General features: G+C 46.1%; 1 protein-coding gene across 2 annotated transcripts in view; it reads left to right on the top strand.

Moving 5' to 3' along the window:
• Positions 1 to 19,573, top strand: part of snx21 (sorting nexin family member 21) — a 32,697-nt gene extending 13,124 nt beyond the window's left edge. Inside the window, exons 2-7 of one of the 2 annotated variants that reach the window (XM_023957001.1) lie at positions 386 to 452; positions 1,416 to 1,725; positions 7,186 to 7,388; positions 10,906 to 11,047; positions 11,522 to 11,687; positions 16,454 to 19,573. In XM_023957001.1, the coding sequence (XP_023812769.1) occupies positions 1,434 to 1,725; positions 7,186 to 7,388; positions 10,906 to 11,047; positions 11,522 to 11,687; positions 16,454 to 16,949 (1,299 nt within the window). In that variant the 5' untranslated portion in view covers positions 386 to 452; positions 1,416 to 1,433 and the 3' untranslated portion in view covers positions 16,950 to 19,573. The remainder of the gene's footprint in view (positions 1 to 385; positions 453 to 1,415; positions 1,726 to 7,185; positions 7,389 to 10,905; positions 11,048 to 11,521; positions 11,688 to 16,453) is intronic. The other variant, XM_023957000.1, reaches the window with a different exon arrangement.
• The last annotated feature ends 2,126 nt before the right edge of the window (positions 19,574 to 21,699 follow it).

The raw sequence follows: 21,699 nt of genomic DNA, 5'->3' as shown, positions 1-21,699 counted from the left end.
TAACATAATAGGGCTTCATCCAATTGATCAACATGAAGGGATTTATTTGATTCGTTTAATGCTTCACGTTGCCATAAGATTGTTTTAGCAAATTTAAGGTAACCATTTATTGCAATTTTTGCTGTCTTTTGCGATATGCATTTTACACAACTTGATATCGTGATAACGATAAATTTGCAGTATATTGTGCAGGCCTACCATCTATGTTTCTATGCATGCAATACTTGGTTGGGCTTCCTTTGCATGATAGACTGCCTAAGTGGGTCATGGCGTGGAGGCAATCAGCCTGTGGTTCTGTACAGATGTAATGGTATCTGTTTGAAAGCTGCCTTCAGGGCATCTGTATTGTTGGGTCTGGAGTTTCTCATCTTTCTCTTGACAACAGATCAGGACTCAAGTCCAAGTCAAGACCAAGTCCCGCAGGAAAATAAAGCATCATCTACATACAGTTTGTAAGTAGAGGGCAGCCAGACGTTCTCTAGAACTTGCTGGTAAACGGCTGCTTAGACTGTGGGCTTGTGGTTTCGTGTGGCTCTCCACTCTCCCTTCAGACTGTAGGGCCCCGATTTCCAAATCAAACATTGCATTTTAAAACATTTTGTTTTAAAAATGGAAAAGCAGACAGAGGAAGAACGAGCATCTGCTGGGAGGAGACAAAAACACAGGAACATCTGCTATTAGATAAACAAATTATAAGCTTAGTTAAATCAAAAATGACCAAAACCTGTGCTGTACTACGCTATGTCATGTTAGAAGAAAGACTGACGATTGATAGGTAAATCTCACAGCAACTTTTTAATTACAGGACACTTTTGATCCAGGTAACCAACACTAATCACAGGGAGGATTTCTAAAAAATGTTGAAAAACAAAAGGAAAATTTCCTCTCTCTTATAAATGCGCAATTTTTCTGACATATACAGCGTTTTAGGTGTATATTTGCAAACTGGTTCTATATAGGCCTGCACAATAAATCGCAAATGTATCGTTAAGGCGAAATCAAGCATTTTGCAAAAGACGAAAATTGTAATAAATGTTACCTTAAATATGCTAAAACAATCTTATGGCACCTTGGAGTATTTAACAAATAAAGAAAATCCCTTTATGGATTTGACCAATCAGATGGAGCCCTTTTATGTTAGATGTTCGCTTCCTCTGTAGACGAGGGTCATTTGGAGCATAATTTAAGTTATGTCGACTCCTGTTTAAATTAAACTGTTGCAGTGAAATAGAATCGATGTTTTTGCTTGTTTTGCTATTGGTTCATGTATCGCGAGTTATATCGTCATCGCAGTACTGATCATTAATATCACAAATCGTGAGTTTTCTTCATATCGAGCAGCCCTAGTTCTATAGAAATTAAACTGCATCAGGGCATCATCCTCACTTTTCATTTCTTTTCTGTGTGCTGTCAAGTCTCATGCAGGTAGAGTCATGGCAACCAAGCTCCTGGACCGTCTGAAGCGATCACTTTTTAAAGATGGCCAGGGGGTGGAGCCAGAGCAGGAAACAGAAGGCGGGCACAGAGAGGAAAGGTTTAGTGAAGACCAATGGGAAGCAGAGCTTGAAGAGGAAGAGGAGTGCGTAACGGACCGCCTCGGAGGGACACTGTGCTTTGACAGCGGATATGGAGCACCTGATGATGGAGCTGAGGGGGAGGGGTCGGGGCTGGACAGCGACTCGGACTTCCTGGGCGAGTCGATGGAGGAGGGCCCCACGAGCACAGGTGATGTTCTGCTTGAACTCTGAGGGTCTTCAAAGTAGGGGTGTGACTATAATTTTTTTTGTGTGTGAAAGTTTTTATTTAATTTTTTTTTTCTTTTTTTTTTTTTTTTTTTTTTTTTTTTTTAACTTGTCCTGTCCAACAGCTAGGCAGACAGATGAGAGCTGAGGGCCTCTTGGGTTGGACATATTTTACTTTAACAAGAGGGGTTATTAATCTTCAGACAAACCAAAGGTATGTCTGAATAAACCCCTTTTGTAATTGAGGCCAAACTTTATTAATTTCAAACATGTCTGAAAATCTTTGGTGTTGGACCGGACGGAAAAGGAAAGAGGGGAAGAAGAGAGAGGGACGTTAGAGAGAGGGGGGGTAGGGGGTGATAATAGGAGGGGAAGGGGGATAAGACCATGAAGCAGCATAAAGCAACAAGTTTACTGGTTGTTAATCATTATGGTAAGGTTCAAATGTAAAAAAAAAAACAAACAAAAAAAAAAGGGCGGAGCCTGTCCACACACACACTCAAATGTTATAAACACACCTGTTAGTTGCAAAAATGTCCACCTGTCGACATGTACACAAAACAGATAGTGTTCACACGCATACTTATGCCTTAAAACCAACTAGTGTGAAATATTTCAGTCATTCAGTCTGTTGAGCTGACACCTGTGCTCAGGTGAGTGTTTATGTTCTTCTAAAATGGATGGTGGAACGTGAAAAGAAGGAGGGAGAGTGCCCAGCCATCCCCACCCCAAGACCCCCACCGCACCAGCAGCGGCAGCCGGATTCCCCCCAACACCACACGGGAACCGGCAGGGAACAACCGCCGCCCGGGCGACCAAGCCCGCCACCCAGGCCAGGGCCAGCAGGGCCGCCGCAAGGCCCCCAGAGCCAGAGAGCAGGGAGGCACGGAGGGAAAGAGGGCGCCGCCCCAGCCCAACCAGGAGAGCAGCCCCCCCGCCGCGCCGGGAGAACCCAACGCAGGGCCCCACCGGAGAAGGACGCCCACAGCCCCAGACGAGCACCCCACCACCACCCAGGAGTTCCGGGCATCCCCCCGCCCCAACCCCAGGTACGGGCCAGGACCCCCCAAGGGAGACCCACTCCGCACTCCAGGCAGCCATCCGCCCGGCCAACGGTTGGTCCAGGGAGGAGCTAGGCAGGGGCCCGCCGCCCCCGCCCAGGAGGGGGGAACCCCGGGGAAAAAAGAGGGCCCACAAGGGGTGTTGTAAATATGGCCCGACCAGGCTCGGCCACAGTTGGAAATTTGGCGGGGCCCAGCACTCAGGAGCAAGGACCAGAACCCACCCCCCAGGGACACGAACACCCCCGGCTCAGATGTAATGTGAACCCCCCCACCGCGCGGAGAGAGCACCGCCGGGCCCAGGAAGCCAGCACCCCGGGGACACAGCCGCCGTTGCAAAGGGGCCCGTACCCCCCACCAGGGAAGAGGCAGGGGACAGATGGTCCTAGGTCCCACCTTCCTTGCAAAATGTGTGTGCGTGTATGTGTGTTTGAGAGAGTGTGTGTGTGCATGTGTGTGTGTTTATGTTGGGATGTATATATTGAGGGGGGAGGGGTGTGTGTACTAAGGGGGGTGCGGTTAAAATTGGCGGGTAGGGCACTAAGGGGACGTCTCCTGATTACTCACAGTGACGTCCCCTCACCCTCCCCACCAAGGGGCCCTAAATGTCTAAGGTGCGGTTAAAATTGGCGGGTAGGGTGCTAGGAGGACATCCGCTGCTTGCTGGCAGTGATGTCCAAGCACCCCCCCTACCAAGGGCCCTACATGTCTAAGGTGCAAATAAAACCGAAAGAGGGGGGGCCCACTCCATACGGCAACCACAGGAGGGGGGTCACTGCCTAGTAAACCCCCCCCCCCAAGGCTCATCGCAGGCTAAGCCCCCCACCCCCTCACCCTATTATGAGGTTATATGAGGAAGGGGGTAAGTTGGGGACAGATGATAGACTGTCCCCCGGTGGTCAAACAGCCGTCCCCCGCCCCCCCCCCCCCCCCAGCAAGGGGGCCAGGCCCACCCAGCCCCGGGGCCCCACCCCCGGAGGCGCAGACACCCCAGGCCCAGCACCACCACCCCCACACAGAGAGAGGGGAGCCAGAAAGCGCCGGCCCCCCCCGGAGCAAGCCCAGGCCCCCACCCCCAAACGCCGGCCCTAGAAGAGCTCTGGTCAGGCCTCGACGGGACCGAGGCAGCCAACCGGCCGGGGAAACCGCCGATGGCCTCAGCGGAGACCCCGACCCGTCAACCCCCCCTGCCCCGTACCAATAGTGGCCCCCCCCCTCCCCCAGAATGCCCCCCCACAGGACAGGGCCGACAAGACCCCCACCCCACCCCACCCCCAGACCCCGCAGCCGAAGCGGATGACACCCAGAGCGACCGGGGGCCCCAAGAGGGTTGTCCCGTCCCGCCCCAGAGCCAGGGAAGTTTTTATTTAATTTTTAAGTTCAGCATATGGTGCGTGATTGGAACTATAATAAACACATTAAACGCATTCATCTTTGCTGATAACTTACTTTTTCTGCTAGTTCTGTGTTCAGACTTCAAGGGTTTCTGGGGGAAACCTTTTATTACTGTTCTCCTTCACTCCCTGTGCCGCGCCTCTCACTCCCTCTTGCCGGCGCTCGGTTGTCACTCCCTCTACGCTGCAGGCGGCACGCTCCCTCCACTCACACACGCACGCAGTTTCAGAAGCACATACACATCCTCATTCTACAACAGAAGTTTCCGTCTCGCGAAAAAATACGACAAATTTACTGCGTTCTAATTATTAATTTCCATTTCAAGCTGCGTGCGTTCTTAAGTGCGCGACACAGCCGCCCGCCGGAGGATTTTGTTTTGGAGGGGTTTATTACTGTTCTCCTTCACTTCGTAACACCAAACATGAGGGCGCACTGTTAGATTTTGATGAATATCACCACATGTTTTGTTTGGGAACTATTTTCTGCAGCGCAAAGTTACGTGTCTGTATAAATAAAGGCGGAGCCTTTGGATGTGAATTATGAGAAAGACGAACCATAGACAGTTTTAAATTGCAGATAGTTGCAACGCAGTTAGGTTCCACTTGGCCTGGACGTCTCTCTCCCTTCCTCACTCCATCTTCTTCTATGACCCACAACTACACAGAAGGTGCACCGGCTCAAAGGGTGCCCCTGCTGGCTGAAGAAAATGTATGACTTTTAAGTGTGCCTTCTAGTCGTGAGATACGGTATTTGTGGCTGATTCAGAGCACACACGGGTAGCTGCAGATAAAAGCAGAATGACAAAGGTTTTCTGCCAGGAGAAGCTGCTAAAATACCATTACAAAGCAGCAAGCACACATTTGAAGCTGCTGGTGTCTCTGGAGTCCCACCAACATCAAGGTGTAGGATCCTCCAGAGGCTTGCTGTTCTATGTAAACCTTCTATTCAGGCCCCCTAAACAACACTCACATGCAGGAACAGCTGCAGTGGGCCAGACAGACTTGGAGACTCATTTTCAAACAGCCTTGTTCACTGATGAGTGTCGTGGGGGTTGGCTTAATCAAATCATATAAGCCCTGTTGTGCCTTTGTGTGTAAAATCAGTGGATTTTTGGTACTAGTTTAGGTTACCGTATATGAATATATTTATGTCATGCTGACTAGTCACAGGTCTATTAAGTTTGGTTGCATTTTTCAGTGTAAAGTTAACCCAATAATGTGCATCATTCCTGTGTCCTGCTGTTGGGTTTGATCCATAACATCCTGAAATCCCATTCATTCAAAATTATATTATTGCTTCTACACCAGGGGTCGGGAACCTATGGCTTGCGAGCCATATACGGCTCTTTTGATGGTCACATGTGGCTCGCAGACAAATCTTTAATTATACTTTTTTTTTTTTTCTTTCATTAGACCAGTCCTTGTCGGGCGCGATGCGATGCCAGAGGCGCGCAGTAGTAGCGGAAAGAAACTCACTACGTATAAACCAGACTAGACCATCAGCAAAACTACCACGAGAAATACTCATCATTAATTAGCAACAGCATAACAATGTTATTAAAAAGGATCCACAGACTTATTGTACTTTAAAAATGTTGAAATTAAATCAAATGCACACATTCACTTGTATATTTAGTTTTAAACAAATTGTCGCGGACTGAGTTGGATGGCTGTTGGGCCGCGTTAAAAGTTCTGGAGTTCATGGAACGCATCGATCAAGCAGAGATCTGATTGGCCCTCAGTTCTGTCGCTCAGCCTGTTGTTAGGTAGTTTGGACCAATGGGGTTCAGCTGTGGGCCGAATAAGGAAAATGGGAGGGGCTGGAGCGGGAGCAGGGGAATATAAAGTTGGGAGAAGCGCTCTCGTCTCGGCGGGAGAGATTCAGGAGTTGCTGAATGAATTGAACGGCGTTTGGTGCGGTCTGCAGTAATCAGAATAAAGAACTTTAAAAGAGGTTAAGTCTCCGTGCCTCAGTGTGGGAAAAGGACACTACATTATTGTATGGCTCTTTCGAAATTACATTTCAGAATATGTGGCGTTTATGGCTCTCTTGGCCAAAAAGGTTCCCGACCCCTGTTCTACACGATGTCACAAAGTGGTCTATTGGTCCTGTTTTAATTGCTCCAGACACACAGGGTGCGGCTAACAGCTAATTTTGAGGCCTCTGCTGATGAATGTTGTGTTTTTAGGGAGTAATAGTTAGTAACACACTTCAGAGCAACTCAACATACTTTTTGTCATCTTTAAACCTACTTTGAGCATTACCCACCAAAAGCCCTGTTACCTAGCAAAACGTTTGCAATTTCCTGTTTTGCCTTTCAAGGTAAGACTTTAATGCACTAATGCTGATCTCCCGGTTAGGCACCCAACCCTTGAGTTTCACAAACGGTGTTTTTTTGTTTGGTAATCTTTAATCTAGGAGATTATGGAGGCATTTTTCTTTGTCTTGTGGATTTTACTTAAAGGGAAACATGTAGATCTGTGTTAAATAAGCTGGTTATATTAACATGATTCTCACAGTGGTGTCTGTTTTGTCCAGATGATGTCCAGGTGTATGATGGCTCTTGAACTGCAGTTGAATCAATTGAATTAGTGTCAGACCGTCAAAAATGGATATGTTGTGTGATGTTAGAGCAGCAGCAGCTCTGTAGTTGTTAAGGTCAGATAGATGAGATGTTTGGTACTGGAACTGGGAGGATGTAAAGCTTCCTAGTCTGTTCCTGCTAAAGCCTTGTATTTGTTTGGTTGTCATGTAATGGTATTCTGTGACGTGTGCTCTGCATGTTAACAGCCCCCTAAAAACATCTGACGTGGTTATCCTTCAAAAAAGAGTTTTAAAAAACCTACAGACCATAACCTTTTCCCAGATAAATCATTTCTCTTTCAACATAAAGTTAATTATTTTCCTTGTGTAACGTCCGAGTACCTGTCAGCCTGTTTCATTGGTTCTGTTTTTGACTTGGTCTTGTGACCTGTTGTGTTTTCCAGATGCCAGTCCCGTGGGTGTCTCCCCAGTGGGCCCCTCGCCCCCCTCCTTCCTGGCTGCGCACCTCCAGGAGGGCTGGAGCTGGAGGAGCTTGCGTGGACTTGGTTCAAGAAGTGCTATTTCGTCTGTGACACGACAGACTGACACTGTGTTGTTCGAGGTGACGGATGCCAGTGTGATACACGATGGAACCTCCAAATATGTGGTCAGTTCGTTTCCTGTGGATGTGTGTTACATGTTACAGAATACTTCTGTCTCTGTCCATCATGCACTTTGGGATTCTTACATTTTTAACTTGTTCAGGATCTCATCTGTACAAATGTGGAGTCCCACTTTTCTTCAAGCCTCGCCCTTAAGTCTTGAGATCTTATAGATCCACGTCATAAAATACTATAAAGATTTAGAGTTTCTGTGCTTGGAGTCATTAAAATGGTTCGGCTTTTGTTCGGTAGTCTTCATGATTCAAAGTACATCTCTGGCATCTTAGTCCAATTTGATGGATGGTGCAAGGGATTGCGAAACTCACGGTTCAGATCATGTCATGGTTTTGGAGGCACGGTTTGGCTCAATTCTCAAACAAGTAAAAGGGAAAAATATATGTATATTATGAGTGAGGGAATGAGATTAAATTTTTCTGTATGGCCAAATTCAAAGAGCCGTCTAATGACACCAGAAACCAAATTGTTGACCTGCACCAGGCTGGGAAGACTGAATCTGCAATAGGTAAGCAGCTTGGTGTGAAGAAATCAAGCATTGGAGCAATTATTAGGAAATGGAAGACATACAAGACCACTGATAACTCCCTCCATCTGGGGCTTCCTGCAAGATCTCACCCCGTGGGGTCAAAATGATCACGAGAACGGTGAGATAAAATCCCAGAACCACACGGGGGACCTAGTGAATGACCTGCAGAGAGCTGGGACCAAAGTAACAAAGGCTGCCATCAGTAACACACTACACCACCAGGGACTCAATTTCTGGATTTATTTTTTCTCATTTAGTTTCTAATAGTTGAGGTACTGTCTCCCCCCCTTAACAAGGTCATCTTGTTTCAGAAGAGGCCAGTTTCATCCATCATTCATTCATCCAGATGATAATTATCCTTTGCGATTATCTTCTTCAGCACATCAGGAGTTTTTTCAGCCACTTCTAAGTCAGCTGATGGCATTTCTCCATGCAGGGCAGTCCTGCACAATTATTTTTTGAAAAAAAAAAAAGAAAAAGAAAATGTATCGCAGCCCCACCAATATATTTAACCTTTTTAGTCTGAAGAAATAGGTAAAAAAATATTGCGCTGATTTTTTTTTTTCTAAATGATGGATTGTTTATTTATGATCTCATAAAGTGCAGCTGTTTTCCTGCATTACCTGCTGTCTTTCTGTCAAACACTGACACCAACTAAACCACAGGCAGACAAAGAATACATTTACGGAAAGTAAAGACACGTTATCAAAATGTCTATAATAGTTCATAAACAATGACATTAACATGAGCTGAGTAATTAAAGGCGCATGATCCAGGTGTTGTGCAACAAGCAGCGCTCCGCTTGCCCCGTTCCACCTGGCAGCCTGAGCCCACTACCCCGTTCCCCTTTCCTTCTGTGTGACGGGAGTCAGGAGCAGCTGCAGGGACGGCAGTTCACAGTTTCAGGCTGTTACAAACTCTGTCATATAACAGACATTAGGAAACCACGAGTGGCACAGATTTTTTTTCCAAGCACTGAGCCGCTGTCACCACAACCCCCCGTTAAATTTGCGCCCCGGACAACTGCCCGTATTACCTGTGCCTAAAACCGCCACTACTGCGCGCCCCCCCTGGCATCACATCAGGCGCGCCCCACTATTTGAGAAGCACTGAGACAGGGGCATGGAGGGAGAGAGAGAAAGAGAAGGGGGTGGGGTGGCGGGTGGGGGGTAGTGTCCGGGAACGGAGATTTAACTCAGCACCGAAGCACCTCATTCTCATTTGAACACACACACCCCTATGCTCCACATCCAAAGAATCCAAAGGGAACATTATTAGAGCATTCTGGCACACTGTATGGTCACATGACTTGTGTGTCCACACATCACGTGTTGTCCGCTGTGATGCTCTTAGTCAATTTTATATTGTACTAAGTAAGGGTTAATGGCCGACGAAGTATGCATTATCAGAAACTAACGCACAACGTGGAAGCCTTAACCGTCCGACGTGAAGCAGAAATCATCAGGCCTGCCAGACGGGGGGGTCTGAGGATTTCAGAAACTGCTATTATGTCGTGCAGCACTTACCGTGACAATGCACCGCAGTCAAGATTCTGCAATATAAAGCGATTTAAAAATGCTGATGGTCACGATGGTTAAATAAAGCATCAGTTCAGATAAAAAGTTCACCTGCTCTGTTCAATACCAGGTATTTCTCTTTGAGTGAGACTGGTGGAAGGTTTGGTTGAAGATGTTCTGGATCCATTTTAGGTCAGAGAATCAGATCCAATCTGATCATTCTAAATGAGCCAACATTTACTATGAATCGTTTTGTCAACCACAAATTATATGAATCGAACTCAATGCATTTAGGCATGTAGACATGGTCAAGACGATCTGCTACAGTTCAAACTGAGCATCAGAACGGAGAAGAAAGGTGATTGAAGTGACTTTGAACTTGGCATGGTTGTTGGTGCCAGACGGGCTGGTCTGAGGATCAGAGGAGAATGGTCAGACTGGTTCTATTTGATAGAAAGACAACAGTAACTCAAGGAACCACTGGTTCCAACCGAGGTCTGCGGAAGAGCATCTCTGAACACACAACACATCCAACCTGGAGGCAGATGGTGTACAGCAGCAGGAAACCACACTCCTTTCAGCTAAGAATAGGAAACAGAGGATACAATTCACACAGACTCACCAAAACTGGACAAAAGAAGATGGAAAAACATTGTCTGGTCTGAGTCTCCATTTCTGCTGCTACCTTCAGATGGTAGGGTCAGAACTTTGTATCAACAACATGAAAGCATGGATCCATCCTGGTTTGTTCCAATGGTTCAGACTGGTGGTGGTGTCATGGTGTGGGGGACATTTTCTTGGCACACTTTAAGCCTCCTTTAGTACCAACTGAGCAAGGTTCCAACGCCACAGAGTATTGTTTCTGACCACGTCCATCCCATAATGACCACAGTGAACCATCTTCTGATGGCTACTTCCAGCAGGATAAGGCGCCATGTCATAAAGCTGGAATCATCTCAGACTGGTTTCTTGAACATGACGATGAGTTCACTGGACTCAAATGGTCTCCACAGTCACCAGATCTCAACCCAACAGAGAACCTTTGGGATGTGGTGGAACAGGAGATCAGCATCATGGATGTACAGCCGACAAATCTGCAGCAACTGTGTGATGCTGTCATGTCCGTATAGATCAAAGTCAGGACTAAACATTGTGGAGTTTACGTTTCATGCAGATACAATCTGGAACATTCTTTCTATGTTAAAAAAAGTCCTTATTGACCATATTTAAGTCTAAAAGAAATACTTTTTCATCTTTTCATGACAACTAAAAAGCTTTTATCTGCACTTGTCTTAATTTAATTTTAATTTCAGGATATTTCAATTATAATGTATGCTTTGCTATTTTAATCTTTGCCTCTTTGTTTTTAGTTTGGCTTTTTTATGTAAAACTCTCTGAGTTAGCGTTAGTAGGAGTTGTGCTTTACAAAAAATCTTACCTTAGGTCCCCATTTATGTCCAGCTGTACACTATCCATGTGATCCAGTCTGGTGGCAGCGATAAGACTCCAGCCGTCATCACCCGACGCTACTCTGACTTCCAGCGCCTGCATGCCACTCTGCGGCGTAACTATGGAGACCAGATGGAGCGCGTCTGTTTTCCCCGTAAGTACACATCATGGAATCCTGTCACTGAGGGACTCACTTCTGCAGCTTTTGGCTCTTTTTTTTTGCCTCTGCTGTGTCCGTTTTAGCAAACACCATTCCAGTTTATCTCCGTGTACTTACAGAGGGCCAAATCATGACTTGTTTTAAAGACGTTTCATGGAGAAGGCAGCAGAAACACAAACAAAATAAAAATTATTTAGATTCAGTTCATTCCTGTTGAACTCTTTCCAGAAGTTTAACAGGGAGGCAAATTAATTTAGCAATAATAGTGACAAAGAGACTACACAGAGGACTGTTTGTTCTTACACAAAAACATGGGAATGTCGGTTAGAGGATCTAGACAGAGTTGAACGTGTCGAGCAGGTGAAGGACAGACCAGGACGTCCTTGAGACCTGAACAGGACAAAATCTAAGGCCTCTGAGGCATGGAAAGTGAAGGACCATAACACAAGCACTTGTGTTCCTGTGCAGGAAAAAAGTTGCGGAGAAACTTTGCAGCAGAGACCATTGCTGTACGCAGCCGGGCCTTTGAACAGTACCTGTCCCATTTGTGTTCCATATCTGCCCTGCGAGGGGCGCTGTGTGTGCGGCAGTTCTTCTACCTGAACGATCTTCAGGCTGGACAGCTCCTCATCAGGTAACATATGAGAAACGAACTCTCCCGGGGTCGTACCCACATGCCTACACATCAAACTCTGCCACAAATATATTTTATGGTTGTTTTTATGGTCTTTTATTTCATTTTCACAAAAAACAAAATAATACAACATGCAATCATATTTTATGTGACAATGAAAGAGGAAACAAAAAAAAGAAAAATGATCATCTCTGCCATACTTAAAAACAAACACTAACATAATGCGGATACCTTAATTTAAATACATATAACTATAATAATATGGACAAAATGATCACCATTTCTTATTGTTCCTATTTCTTTAAATATTATATTTGAAACATGCTTTTTATATACATTTATTTAGGCTCTTTGGTTTATGGTTATAGATCATTCTATAATTTGACACATTTAATTTATTTTACTGAAAATTGGGTGTCCTTTTAAATTGTAATTACCATATCGTTTGCAATTTTTTTTTGTATCTGATAGGGTTTATATGCGTCTCTGTGACCCAGTTTGAAGGCTCACTGAGACTCGAGAGGGCAAAATAAAAATAAAAACTAGTGGACCTTTTTCTTTTATTGTTTTCTCTATGAAAATAAGAAAAATATCGCACACTTCTGGAGGCCCAGGCAGGCCGCCTTCTCATCCCGCAGCAGCTCTCTGTCTGCTGGCATAACGATCAAGCTCCGTCAGATGCGACAGGCTGGCGACCTGTCAAGATGTTTCCTGCTTTCAGCCAACGGTAGCCGGAACAGGCTCCGGCAACCCTGTGGACCCCGCGGGTTAAGAAAATGGATGGAAGTTCAGGACCAAAACGCTCGTGTTGGATGTGTATTCTACCCGCTGATCGATTCACAGAAAACATCTGTACTCAAAGGTGAGGCCCTGATTGGTTGATGCGGCGTGGTGACCTAGCCACAATTCACATATTTGAACACTGGCCATGCTGCCAGAATTGCGCTGCTACCAGACATTCGTGCCGCACCCACTGCAGGACCTCATCTGTACTGTTGACTTGCGTCGCCGACCACGTTTGGTGTGAACGCAACTTTCAGAAGAAGCTACAGGTCTGTGAGAGCCAGAAATCTTGCTTGTTTGTGGGTCACCAAATAATTATTTACCACCATAATTTACAAATACGTTCTTAAAAAATCAGACAATGTGATTTTCTGGATTTTTTTCTCATTTTGTCTCATAGTTGAGGTTTACCTATGATGAAAATTACAGGCCTCTCATCTTTTTAAGTGGGAGAACCTGAACAATTGGTATCTTATTAAATACTTTTTTGCCTCACTATATCTTGACTGTTATCAGCTTTTTTTAAACCAAGTATTAGAATCATACTAGCCATACTAGACATGTATGAGAGAAGTATGACGGTGGTGAGATGTGCTGTAGGTCAGACAGAGGAGTTCAAGGTGGAGGTGGGACTACACCAAGGATCAGCTTTGAGTCCCTTTTTGTTTGCTATGCTGATGGACAGGCTGACAGACGAGGTAAGACAGGAATCTCCCTGGACAATGATGTTTAAGGATGACATTGTAATTTCCAGTGAGAGTAGAGAGCAGGTGGAGGAACAGCTAGAGAGGTGGAGGTTTGCTCTGGAAAGAAGAGGCATGAAGGTCAGTCGTAGTAAGACAGAATACATGTGTCTGAACGAGAGGGATCAAGGTAGAAGCGTTAGGTTGTAACAAACTATCCTCCACACTGAGAGGGGAATGTCACAACGCCGTTCTACGGCAGGGGCATTGAATATCCTGTCAATCTCTGCACAATAATATTAACAACAAAAAACACAAATAACCGCTTGTTGGTGCAGTCGTGTATTCTGCGAGTGCATGAACTTTTTATCAATCAACTATCACATTCATCATTCAATGTACAAACGCCCGATTTCCCAAAGTCCATAATATTCACAAAACCAAAGTGTAATCCCGAAACCCTGCAGTCTGATAAGAAAAGAAAAGAAAAATGTTCGACAGTCTCACGCTTTAGGTGGGAGGCCGCCCCGCCTCACTCATCGGGACGCATTCCACCTGTAAAGAGCCAGCCGCTGATCCTCGTACCGGAACGATCCGAGCCTCTTGGGAACAATACTCCGCCAGGAATTGAAATGTCTGGGGTAATCCAAAACGTAGCCAGAAAGTATTCCACAGTGCGAGCCTCTCTTGCTCCTCCGCCTCCTGGTCTGCCGTCAGCCCTCTACCTTTCACGCACCCGCGTCATTTAAAAAAAATAGGTGTGTCACCCTGTCACCTGGCTGTCATTTGTCAGCTGGTCCCATTCATCCAATGGGACGACGACAGACAAAACATGACCACAAATGTCCACTTGAATCACAACCTGTTAAATAAATTCACATGTTTTTCAAGCTTGCTGTCATGGATAGAAACAGTTTTTAGTATTTAGGTGGTAACCATTACAAGGTTACAGGGGGCTGAGGTGAAGAAGGTCCAGGAGGTTAAGTACTTAGGGTCAACAGTTCAGTATGATGGGGAGTGCGGAAAAGAGGTGAAGAGGCGAGTGTAGGCAGGTTGGAGCGGTTGGAGGAAAGTGTCAGGAGTGTTGTGTGACAGAAGAGTGCCAGCAAGACTCAAAGGAAAGGTGTACAAGACAGTGGTGAGACCAGCTCTGCTCTATGGGTTAGAGACGGTAACAGTGAGACAGAGACAAGAGGCTGATATGGAGGTAGCGAAGATGAAGATGTTGAGGTTCTCCTTAGGAGTGACCAGGTTAGACAGGATAAGGAACGAGTACATCAGAGGGACGGCTCATGTTGCCTGTGTTAGCGACAAAGTCAGAGAAGCCAGACTGAGATGGTTTGGACATGTTCAGAGGAAGGATAGTGGATATATTGGTAGAAGGATGTTGGAGATGGAACTGCCTGGCAGGAGGACAAGAGGACGGCCAAAGAGGAGATATATGGATGTCTTAACAGAGGACATGAAGTTGGCTAATGTTAGGGTAGAAGATGTCCATGATAGAGTGAGGTGGAAAACGATGATTCGCTGTGGCGACCCCTGATGGGAAAAGCCGAAAGAGAAAGAAGAAGACTCATACTAGCCACATCAATGTGCTCCCTCTCTCTAAAGTTTTCTTGGCCTCCGCCTGCCTACAGTCTGGCCTGAGACCATCTGCTGCAGTTCTTCTTCATCTCTGATGCAGCTCCTGCAAACGTCAGAGTCTAGAAATGTTCTTTGAGCAGAGCAGAATTTGGGGTTCTGCTTTCTTGCCCAATCACCGTTTGAACACACTGGGTCATTTTCCCCCTGCACGTCTGCAGTGAAAGTCTCCCTCCTGCTCCATCTTTGTGCTATCGCACTCTTTTATTATTCAAAGAGCCATCAGACACATAAGATACCATTATAAGCTTTCTCAGTGTGATCGTCCAAACCGTCCTGCAGTTGCAGCTTAAAATTAGTTTGTTTCTCATTTGGTAAACAAAAGTTACAAAGAATGAAAAAGGAGGAGGAGATTAAATCAGCTCAAGTTTTTTTTCCACATCAGAAATGTAATGCATCTCACAGCCTGCAAAAGGCGCTGTAAGCTAACATTTCTGATGGGAATCATCAAGTGCATCACCAACTGTTAGCTGCATTAGTCTGCCATGAATGTTTATTATTTACTGGAGGCAAAACTGTTCATCTTCATCACTGCTTTGCTCTGTGGAGCAGTTTTTCTGCTGGACTGAAAGCCAAGAGCGCTTTCAAAGAAAAGCTTATTAGACATACTTGTAACTATTTTTTAAGTGACTCATTTTGTTTGGAAAAAAATAAGAAGAAAGACATTTTGGTCAGTTTAAGATTCAATTCAGTCAAACTTAAATATTCCACTAATGTTCACGAGTATGTTGCTGTTGTTTTGAAAAATCTCCGGTATGAAATGTTTGTCAGTCATGTTAATGCATTCAAATGTTCTTTATTTTAACGTTTGAACACGTTTTTGTTTCTGAACTGTATGACGGTGCTCCCTCACTTTTTTCAGTGCAACTTTGGATGCTTTTGGCTTCTCCAAACAACATGCTGTGTTCTGCTTCCTGATTGGCTGTTGATCTTGTCAATCACTTTCCACTGAGCTGTGTCTCTTGTACAGACTGCGTTCAGTTTGACAAATCTACATACATGTCTGATCACGATCAGATATTTCTTTACATTCTGCAATACTGGATTACTTTTTTATGAGCACTGAGAGTTTAAACAGGACAGACAAGTGTGTAAAAATGTTCATGTCTGTCAGAGAAAACTGCATAAAGTGTGTAGCGAGAGGTTTTACAGCACAAAACATCTAGAATTATTACTATGTAAAATGAAGGTGACTACTTTGCAGATGATTGCGGGTTATTGATGAACGTAACCCCCTGAGGGAACGCTGTACAGCGTGGATCCCCAAACCATGATTACCACCGACAGCAATGACGTGCAGTCGGCTTCCTGCAGGTTTGGGGGGATTTTGCTGTTGGAACTCTTCGCTCTTTATCCACCTCTAATGTTTTTACCGTCCAGTCAGAGGCGTGTCCTCTGATGTCTGGACAGTGGGAGGCGTGGCGGTTAGTGAGGTGGGTGGAGGAGAACCATAACTGAACCTGGGTGGTACAGGAGTTGGGGCAGTTTTTGGCTCCACCCATTTTACTTAGAACCTGGCTGCCCTTGAGCAAGGCCTTTGACCAGTCTTTCTCCACAAAGCTCAGGTCCAAACACAGAATCCCTTCTTTGTGTTTTTCTTCTTCTTTCTGTCAGAATGGATCTTTTGTTTCAGTTGAGTTTCTCTCCTCTCTAACTCAGGTCGGCATGTTTCCAGGAGGCCTTAGGTCCACTCCTCAACGCCAAAAGACTGCAACACAAACTGGGCTGGACGAGTTACCATGACAACCAGGCCCAGGCTCCTCTCCCCTCCTCCTCCTCCTCCTCCTCCTCCTCCTCCTCCTCTTCCCACTGGTTCTTCACCTTAGTGGGGCTTTTGTGCTGCTTCCAAGAGGTGGGCCAGTTGGAGGAGGCTCGGGACCACTGTGACCACGCCCTGCGGGTTCTGACCCCCACCAGCTCCAACGCAGAAGACAAGCCCCTCCCACCGCACCAAGCTTGCAACAGCCTCCTCCCCCTGCTGCTTCCACTGTTGCGGGTGGTGGTCCGACTGTCATGGCAGACAGGAAAGGATAAGCGGCAGTGGGAGGAGCTTCTGCAGCACCTGGAAGAGCAGCAGGCGGGACTGGACAATCATCCCACCATTCAAGAGTTTTTGATCCAACACAACCTGCAGGAGAGCGAAGGGGACGGCTAAAGCCACGCTGGGGTGTGAGCCGAGATTTTCAGAGTAAAGGTCAAATGTTTTTAGGGATAAGATTGGTGCAAAACGTGACATTATTGGTTTGTTCTCAGGTGAAGGATGTGACACATCTGATCGTTTCAGACCTCCTGAATCCTTGACCAAAACAACTACATTAGACATCAACCCTCAGGCTTTCATACCCTGTTTCACCTGTGGCAGCGTTCCAGTTTTCCTCTTGTCCTGAAGGAACGTGCACAGACTCCAGGGCTGTGCACGTTCAGCAGTCAGCAGATTGGAGTCGTGCAGAACAGCCAACACTTCCCATAATGCAGTGGGTTTTCAGGAGATTGTTGAAGAAGGGAGGGAAGTCAGTCGGTTGTTGTTGATCCATCAGACCTTCAGCGTTTGTCCTGCCGAAAGGTTTTCAGTTTTTTTTGTGGAGTTCTGCAAAAGTTGTGTGTTGGAAGAGACAGTTTCTGCAGGTCCCTGAAAACATCTAACTAATGAACTCACATTTCAGTGGCACTTGAACTCTATCCCTTTGTTTTGTAAGCAAAAGCTACTCCATTCATTCTACATCTATCAGTCCAGAGAAGAATTGAGTTGACGGTGGTATCACAATCCAGAACTTGTGGCTGAGACCTGGCAGGTGGACCGGAACCTTGTTCTGCTTTTGAACCGAAAAGGAAAGAAACATCGCAAAAAGGGACAAAAGGAATTAAACACTCAATAAAACCTGATGTTCTAAGGGAAAAGTAGGAACGAATATAGAAACGAAGAATGAAAATCATCTGAACCTTGTAATATTCCAGATGACTTCATATACTGTTGACGTTGATGGCATTGTAGGCGTGTTTGGAAAGCATGTGGTTGGACTGGCGGAATTGGAGCAGGTGACTCCTGCTTCAAAAAGAAAACAGGAAGCAGAGCATTTGCTGAAACTCAAAGTGAGGATGTGGTTCGCTTTTAATATTCCCATCGTGGTGTTTCCTGGGGAAATGAGACTGTTGGTGCTGAAATGAAGGCGTGCAAACCAACGGAAGCAGAGGCAGATGAGAGGATCACAGGAGATGCTTAGCTGTCTTTGCTGGAGGGGGGGGTTGTGTCAGAGGTTACGACCGTGATCCTCCTCCGAACTGCACTGTTGAGCAGGTGTTCTCAGCCGGAGTCTAAAATGAGAGCTCTTCTGTGTCTAAGAGCTCTTGGAGTCAGTTTGAGCGTCTGCTGTGGCGCTCCTCTGGCAGACCTCCACCCATCTGCATGGACCGTGGCCACACCACACTCTCCACCTACACAGTCCGACGTGGCATTCACTCTCACCGTCGCCAAGGTAATCCCGGCTCAGTGAGGATGTGGTTACTATGGAGACGTGGTTTCAACGATGACCTGGACTGATGACTAGATTTCAGACGGAAATAGAAATGAGCTGTAATTGCTGCAGAGTTTCATGGGTTGGAAGCAGAGCGGAGAAAGGAGCAGATTACAGAGGGAAGTGAACCGTCCCTGATGGGAAATGCAGTCACTAACAGAAGAGTTCACCGTTACTAATGATGCACGTTCAATTATACAAGGACTACACCTTACACAAGTCACTTTTCATCATCTCCTCAGGCCTTTTATATGCAGTTGTAGACGTTTTGACTTTTTCCTGAAATCTTGTCTTTGCATGAAGCACTTTATTGCTCACAGCAGTACCGTAATCATTTATAGTTACCTTCTTTATGGTGGATGACAAACTGTTGTCATGCAACTCCATACCTCAAAGCATGATGGGAAAACTGCTCACAATGGCATTTAACAAAGTCAGACCACCTTTAATGACATTTTCTCCCCACTGTGCAGTTTTACATGATGAATTCTGAAAAATTAAGAATTTATTTTACTTGAATAAAATGAAAACCAGTACATTTCTTAATCATACGAGCCAGTATTTTACTAAAACAGAGTATAGAAAACATTACGAATGTGTTAAGGGAAAAAGTTGAAGACTTTATGCTCAAAATGAGCTTTTGTCTCATTTAATTTTCAGCATTTCTTTCATGTTAATCCTAAAACCACAAAAGGGAACTTCCACTGCTACGATTCTGCAGGTATTACATTGTTTTTGTTATCAATAGAAATGTCTGATTGCTGGGATATTTTTTTAAGAGAAGCTCTTCCTCTAGTGGGATGCAGTTGGATGTTTATTTCAAAGCCAACATTTCTCAATAATCAGGAGCAACAGCATTAAGATGACAGCTTAAAATGTGTTTGAAATGTTGAAACCCTAAAGGGAAGTGGAAGTTTTAGCTCCACCTTCTTTGCCTGCACCCCCTCCTGCTCATGAGTTCTCACGCTCGATTTTTGGGGTCGTATCACGACCGAGCCTTCTTGGTGACAAGTTCAAACCAGCTTCAGGAGGAACGGACGGAAGGCTGCTTTGCTTCTTCCGGCCTCCAGGAGGCGACAGAGAGGGCCTTTGGTCTGTGAGGTTGAAGATCTGGTTCTGGTTTTAGCTGCTTTTCACAGCTTCTATTGTACAGAAAAAGAATAAACATGCAGATGAGTCAGGACTGCTCCCTCTCAGATGCATGCTTTGATAATCAGAGTTATACGTGTGCAGCATGTTTTATGGAATAAATTTATAGTTAAATCTGCTTCTCTTGTCTTTCATTTATTTTTTTGACTCTCAGGAATGATATTTCTCATTTAAAAAGCACTTTTACACTGTCAAGCCTGGAATAGTTGGAACATATTTTAATAAAATGAAATGAAACTAGATTTAAATCAAATAGGTCAATATTTTCTTCACACGTATAAAATAAATGTAACTCGTTTAAACTTAAGTTGTTTTAAAACTTATTTTAAATCTTGTTTCTGCTACAGAAGTCATCGGTTGGATCATCAGTGGAGCAGCGTCTCCTTTTGAAACATTTGAAATAGATGGTTATATTCGTCCCTCCTAGAGGTTTTCATCTGCTCAAAACCTTTTGGTCATATTTGATAGTTTTTTTGCTTGACGGCGCTTCAGCTCTACAGTCGTGGCCAAAAGTTTGGAGAATGACATAAATATTGGTAATTGGAAAAGTTGCTGCTTAAGTTTTAATAATAGAAATTTGCATTCACTCCAGAATGTTATGAAGAGTGATCAGATGAATTGCATAGTCCTGCTTTGCCATGAAAATGAACTTAATCCCAAAAGAACTATCCACTGCATTTCATGGCTGTCGATATCCGCGTTTACATGGGCAAAAGTAATCGTAATGAACGCCTGATCGGAAAGAAAATGCGTCATGTAAACGCGACGTTCGGAATACTCTGCCCCGGTGTGGGTACCGGATGTTCTCTGGTTGCCGGATGTTCTCGGGGTCCTTCGGGGTCCTTTCAATGAGTTATATCACTAGAGGAGACACCTCGTGGTTCCCCATGGGAGGACAGCACCGCCATCTTGGTGAGGTGAAATTTTGAAGATCAAACCACTTTTTATAACATTTAATAAAGAGCTCTGTTTTTACTTTCAATCACTTCATTATATGAAAAAGAAGAATGGCCTCCTGTGGTTGCCGTATGGAGTGGGCCCCACCTCTTTCGGTTTTATTTGCACCTTAGACATGTAGGGCCCTTGGTAGGGGGGGTGCTTGGACATCACTGCCAGCAAGCAGCGGATGTCCTCCTAGCACCCTACCCGCCAATTTTAACCGCACCTTAGACATTTAGGGCCCCTTGGTGGGGAGGGTGAGGGGACGTCACTGTGAGTAATCAGGAGACGTCCCCTTAGTGCCCTACCCGCCAATTTTAACCGCACCCCCCTTAGTACACACACCCCTCCCCCCTCAATATATACATCCCAACATAAACACACACACATGCACACACACACTCTCTCAAACACACATACACGCACACACATTTTGCAAGGAAGGTGGGACCTAGGACCATCTGTCCCCTGCCTCTTCCCTGGTGGGGGGTACGGGCCCCTTTGCAACGGCGGCTGTGTCCCCGGGGTGCCGGCTTCCTGGGCCCGGCGGTGCTCTCTCCGCGCGGTGGGGGGGTTCACATTACATCTGAGCCGGGGGTGTTCGTGTCCCTGGGGGGTGGGTTCTGGTCCTTGCTCCTGAGTGCTGGGCCCCGCCAAATTTCCAACTGTGGCCGAGCCTGGTCGGGCCATATTTACAACACCCCTTGTGGGCCCTCTTTTTTCCCCGGGGTTCCCCCCTTCTGGGCGGGGGCGGCGGGCCCCTGCCTCGCTCCTCCCTGGACCAACCGTGGGCCGGGCGGATGGCTGCCTGGAGTGCGGAGTGGGTCTCCCTTGGGGGGTCCTGGCTCGTACCTGGGGTTGGGGCGGGGGGATGCCCGGAACTCCTGGGTGGTGGTGGGGTGCTCGTCTGGGGCTGTGGGCGTCCTTCTCCGGTGGGGCCCTGCGTTGGGTTATCCCGGCGCGGCGGGGGGGCTGCTCTCCTGGTTGGGCTGGGGCGGCGCCCTCTTTCCCTCCGTGCCTCCCTGCTCTCTGGCTCTGGGGGCCTTGCGGCGGCCCTGCTGGCCCTGGCCTGGGTGGCGGGCTTGGTCGCCCGGGCGGCGGTTGTTCCCTGCCGGTTCCCGTGTGGGGTTGGGGGGATTCCGGCTGCCGCTGCTGGTGCGGTGGGGGTCTTGGGGTGGGGATGGCTGGGCACTCTCCCTCCTTCTTTTCACGTTCCACCATCCATTTTAGAAGAACATAAACACTTACCTGAGCACAGGTGTTAGCTCAACAGACTGAATGACTGAAATATTTCACACTAGTTGG

The sequence above is a fragment of the Oryzias latipes genome, chromosome 7, assembly GCF_002234675.1.
Source record: "Oryzias latipes chromosome 7, ASM223467v1".
NCBI classification, from domain to species: domain Eukaryota; kingdom Metazoa; phylum Chordata; class Actinopteri; order Beloniformes; family Adrianichthyidae; genus Oryzias; species Oryzias latipes.
This window is presented reverse-complemented; position numbering and strand designations above follow the sequence as displayed.